This window comes from Diabrotica virgifera, chromosome 9, assembly GCF_917563875.1.
Source record: "Diabrotica virgifera virgifera chromosome 9, PGI_DIABVI_V3a".
In the NCBI taxonomy this organism is placed as follows: Eukaryota; Metazoa; Arthropoda; class Insecta; order Coleoptera; family Chrysomelidae; genus Diabrotica; species Diabrotica virgifera.
Window position 1 is genome coordinate 87,602,027 of NC_065451.1, and position 5,551 is coordinate 87,607,577.

The 5,551-nt window shown below is 33.4% G+C and overlaps 1 protein-coding gene across 1 annotated transcript; it reads right to left on the reverse strand.

The window, feature by feature from the left end:
- Nucleotides 1-318: 318 nt before the first annotated feature.
- Nucleotides 319-5,217, reverse strand: LOC126892529 (uncharacterized). The gene is made up of 2 exons (XM_050662088.1): nt 4,815-5,217; nt 319-4,183 (listed from the first exon to the last, which is right to left on the reverse strand). Exon 2 carries the CDS (start codon nt 1,947-1,949, stop codon nt 534-536), a length of 1,416 nt encoding a protein of 471 aa, XP_050518045.1. The 5' UTR covers nt 1,950-4,183; nt 4,815-5,217; the 3' UTR covers nt 319-533.
- Between the last annotated feature and the right edge of the window lie 334 nt (nt 5,218-5,551).

Here is a 5,551-nt window from a genome sequence, read left to right on the forward strand (position 1 = left end):
ATTAAATTCAGATATGGAAAAAGAAAAATCAGAACAACTTAAGGTGCTATTAAAAGCATTGAAGAAGTCCATACCTAAAATTATAGAATTCTGTACAGAAGGAATAACATAAAATGTAATTTGCCTACATAAATTGGCCACTGTGATTTCAATTTGTAGTTTGCCTGTAATAGACTGAACTGTACCATCTGCTGTAGATACTTGCAAGGATGAAATGGGCATAATGGGAATATTAGCATTTTTCAATAAATTTAATGAATGTGCTCCTATCAATGAAATATTAGAGCCACTATCTAATAAAGCTAAACACGATTGTCCTAAAATTTGAATAGGTAGATATGGCCTATTATCATTTTGTTTCCTAACTAATAAAGAGTTAATATCTAAATCTAAAATATTTGGTTGGATACCACCATTATATGGAACTACTTCACCATCAAAATTATTATTATACTTAACACTACCAATTAAAGAAGAATTTGTGGCTTTGCAACCCTGTGAATCATGTGCGTTCAACGTATCATGACTAAAACTTAATTTCTGGACTGATTTTGATTTGTGGTGTGTGCTTGTTTCCTGAACGATGCCTTCTTCCCTTTCCGATTGGAAGATGGGTTTGAGTTGCTTGGTGTGCTTGGGCCAGCTGTCTCGTTTTCTGATGGGGTTTGATTCCCTGATTGGGTGTTGGACGGAGAAACGCTCAGGGGACGGACCTCCGACATTTCGTTTCCCGAACACTTGACACAATTTCTTTTGAGGGTATTTTCCCTACCACAACCGTGGCAGAAAATACGAGTTTGTGGGATACCACAATCATTGAACCTATGATTAGACTGGTGACAATTCCAGCAAACAACGGAACTAAAAACAGAAACATTACGTTCAGGGCCCTTATTTTGCCAAGAACGTTGTCTAAAGGAAGTTGGCTGAGAAGAAGAATTAGAAGAGGGTCGAGATGTGGATGGAGGCTGAGAAGACCAGGATAACGTTTCCTCCAAACGTTTGCACTTTACAGTGAGGTCATCAATACTCTGGATGTCCATAAGAGCTAACTGCTGATGATAAAAGGGCAGTAAACATTTTAAGATGATTTTTATTTTGGACAAATCAGATAACGGAGTATCTAAACGGCTACACATGCCTAATATAGTATTAATGAACATAGTGACAGACTCTCCTGGTTTCTGCTTACGGTTTTTGATTTCATCCAAGAGATCATCCTGGTATGAGTAAGGAAGAAAATCTGACTTCAACTTGCGAACCAGATCAGACCAACAAGATAAATTACCTCTATTATTCATGAACCAGGTAAAAGCAGGACCGGTAAACAATTCAGCTGAAGCAGCAAACAAATTTTCTTCAGAGACACCTCTAGATACACGAAGACATTCGACCTTTTCTAAAAATGTAATCACATCATTGTGCTGTTTTTCACCGGAAAATGAAACACCCCATTTGTGTACTTGCACAGGTTTGGAGTATGTGAAACTAGGAACGACACTGACTGGAGCATTAGGAGTAGATGTGGCTATGGGGTTAACCTTAGAATCAAGCTCACCCTCCAAGGTAAGGATTTTAAGAGAAACAGACTTTTTAAAAGGTTCCTGCTCTTCTGTAGTACACTGTAACAAGTGTACTCGGCCAGAAATATGAGCTAGACGAGATATTAACCTAACATATTCATTGTCCTGTACAGTTCCCCTAAACTTCTCTATTTTCTTCGACAAGCTATCCAACGTTTCGGATATTCCTTTCCGTTGGTCCTCAAAAGGGATATGTACAGCCGAAAGTTGGGTGAAACTCCTATTGCCTTCTTCTTGCTTCAAAGCACCCCGCAGAAGATTGCGTTTCCTATCGACAGTTGCCGACTCCTCTGGTACTACGTCCCTAATTTTCAACTCATAGTCCAATTCGTCCACCAGAAGATGTTCAACTTTAAAAGCACACATGATGAAAGCAAAAATTATTGACAAGCAATCCAAAGGTCAGAAATATGAAATATACTTAAGTTTGTACGCAAAATATATAAGTACGGAGAAAATATTAGCAACACACCAACAAAATCAAAAATGGCCAGCAAAATATATGTATCAAATAAATAAAGTAAATAAGGTATAATCAAGTAAATATAGTACCTAAATATTGAAAAAAAAATTAATTATTATACTTGTACTAGAAAAAAAAATATGTAAGTATTAACGATTACTGTACGTACAAATACAACACTGGCTGAAAGAGTAAAATAATATAATCTAATAGATGCTAGTTACTTATACTTCGTTTCAAATTCAACCCAGAATGTAAGCTGTATGACAAAACTATAAACGAGGTTTCAAAATCTCAACTAATTAATAGATACAGCAGTGACAGTATACCTGTTAAGTATTAATAAGTAATTAAAAACAAAATAAATCAGAACAGAATGTATAAAAGATATCAGAAGGAAATAATATAAATAAAAGAAAAATGAACTAAAAGAACTACTGTCTTAGAACCTATAAAAGGTTGGCACCAAGTTGGGCTGCCGATGTAACAAAAATACTACTTTGCAGTAGTATTTGTTGAACTAAAATGATAAGATGAAATGAATGAAGGAAGGGTGATGAACTGATAATGGAAGTATGGAGAGACAGAGGCAAACTGAATAGAGTTGGCTAGCTATAGATGCAAGAGAGCAACTTGACACTCAAGGATGGATACGGCTCGTTTGCATGCCTGTCGAAGAACAGTAGCTCAACCTAAAGAGAGATGATGACTAGAAAAAGGGAAATCTTTTAAGATAAAAATATATGTTCAGAAAATAAATTAGATAAATATAATAATATAATAAAAATAGAAGAATATAGGAGATAAATAAAATAGACTGAATTATGGGCGCCAGAAGTTGGAATGGACCAAACTTCCAGGTATCTTACACTGCTGTTAAATAGTAAATATATTAAATTCAAAAATGGGAAAAAAAATAATGGATATACAAAACAAATAAATATTTATTAAATATAACTACTTAGATTTTTGACAACCTCTGAGTTAGAAAAATACAAACTATGTAACTCTAAAATGACAATGGGAAATAATTACCTATAGTAATATAAATATAATCTATAGTTACATTAGTAATGGAGTAGCTCTTATATGGAGCATACCCCCAACTTACATATACTAGGTTAAATAACAACCTTCACCAAATAATTGTACGATTGCAATACGTACAGCAACGTTAAACCCTATAGAACTAATGAACCAGAATATAATTAAGGGAGGATTATTCACAATGAATAATTTCCGTAACTCTCAAAGAGTTAAATAGGCACTAGCCTCATTAAGGTGAACCTACGGTCTACTTGATATATAAAAATCAGTTGCTTCGACACGTAGTCACTAAAAAATATAACAAGTAAAATGGATAGCTATTCAAAGGGAATAGCGTCCAAAGATATAATTAGAAATTGATTAAATGAATTTAAGTAAAGTTAAGCAAATAAGTTAAATAATTATGATTGACTAAAGAAAGATTAAAGTTATATGAATAAGTTAATAAATTAAGCAAATTAAGAGGACAAAGTATATAAATTTAAATTGATAAGTGGAGACAAGCAAGGTTAGTACTAAAAATATAAAGTTAATTAAGTAAATAAATGGTACAAGTAAATTTCAGGTAATATATAAAGGTAAAGAGAATCTCATATGGGGAAAAGATGATCTGAGCTCAAACCTCTTTGACCAGAGAGTTTACTGGTTTGGGGAACACTATCAACTATTATAGATATATAAAACAATATGCAACTTAAATATTGAAACAAAATATGTGCGATAAACTATAAAACTTAATCATCAAAACAAATGTCCCGAGTCTTATACAAAAAATGAATGTGGTGTAATAGTGGAAGTGACAATCACTAGCAGATACTAAGTGTCCCAAAACAAACCCTAAATGGTCCCCGAGAGTGTCCTTGCTACGGATTCCAAAATCCCTGGTAGGCGAATTAGCACAGGGATGGTGCTAGCTTGTACCAATTATTATACCGATGCCCTTCTGGGGTGCAGAGGGCAGGATACAAAGTAGGTATGTGGGAGGTTCTCCAGGCTGGTCTCCAAATGACCTGGCTTGGCGTAGAACGGTTGCTACCAGTTGTGAGGGGAGCTGACGGACTGGTTACAGTTTAAGATTTCCCCCAAGTGGCTAAAAACAAACATGTCCCGTTTTAGTTTCAATGTCAGAATCTAAGGAAAGGTCAAAGAGCCAAAGGAAAAGAAATGAGATATCTTTTTTTCAGAATGAACAACAAAAAGATCATTAGCAAAAACAATGATGGATTTGACCTTGATTCACATTACACACATTAATTTGGGATTTAACTTTAAATTCAATATTTAATACAGAATATGATTTTTATCTGAAAAATATGTCTATAAAGGGTATTTTTTTTATTATTAAAAATGGTATGGGATAATGTAATGTGTTGTAAATTTTAAGAAAAATACTGGCTTTTGGAACGAATTTAAGGTGGCTAGAATACACACAATCTAATAGAATAGAGAATAATGAATGTAATCTGTAAAATTTGAATTCAATATTATGAGGTTGACATAACCACACAAATCAAATGATATAATTTACAGGATATGTGACAAGATAATCTTCATCTGAGTGTATATTTTCGAACTATGGATATAATTAAAGATACTAAATTCAAAGAACAACTTCGATTCATACATTTACAGAAATAAATTCAATAGGAATTTAATATGACATGAGAGCGGCCATATTCGTTCCTTTTTCTCAAACTTTTTTTAAGAGTAAAAAAATTTACCGGATGACATGACTTCCAATTCCTCCGGGATCTCCCAAAACTTAGTCTCCTAGCTTCTCCAAAGCACCACCAATAATTTGCCACTAAATATCACTTATAAAAGCTTGAAACTATTGTATTAAAATTTCCGTCCTTTTCAATCAGCTATCCGCCACTTTTCCGTTCTAGCGTACCAAGCGAAGTGTCCAATATTTCCTGTCGTTAGACGAGAAGCCCCACAGAACGAAACTCACATGACAGCGAATGGTGTCTAATACCAACTGAAGTACTTGTGCCAACTAATAGTTAAGTATGACGTCAGTCAAAGATTTATTTTAGTTAGATCTTATTATTTTTAAGTATAATTTAATGACAAACCGTTATTAAAATTTAAATAAAATAACTATAAAGATAATTAAAGTTAACGGACTGTTATAACTATACATGCAATAATCCACAATAACTTCACAAAATTCTACATGTAATTTGCATTTTTTTAAAAGACTGAGTCTAAAATTAACGTAATTATTTTCTATTTAACATATTTATAATAGATACTGTTGTGCCATGCAGAATAAAATCCAAGATGGATGCCAATCTTAACGTTAAATAGACAAAGATTTTGATTTATATTGGTTTGTTGCTATAATAAGGCAAATTTAGGAATTTTAATGTAAAAAGGAATAAGCTCACCCTAATTATCGATAATACGGCAATTTTTACGGTTTCCCCGGCAAATTGCAGCTATCTCAGGTATA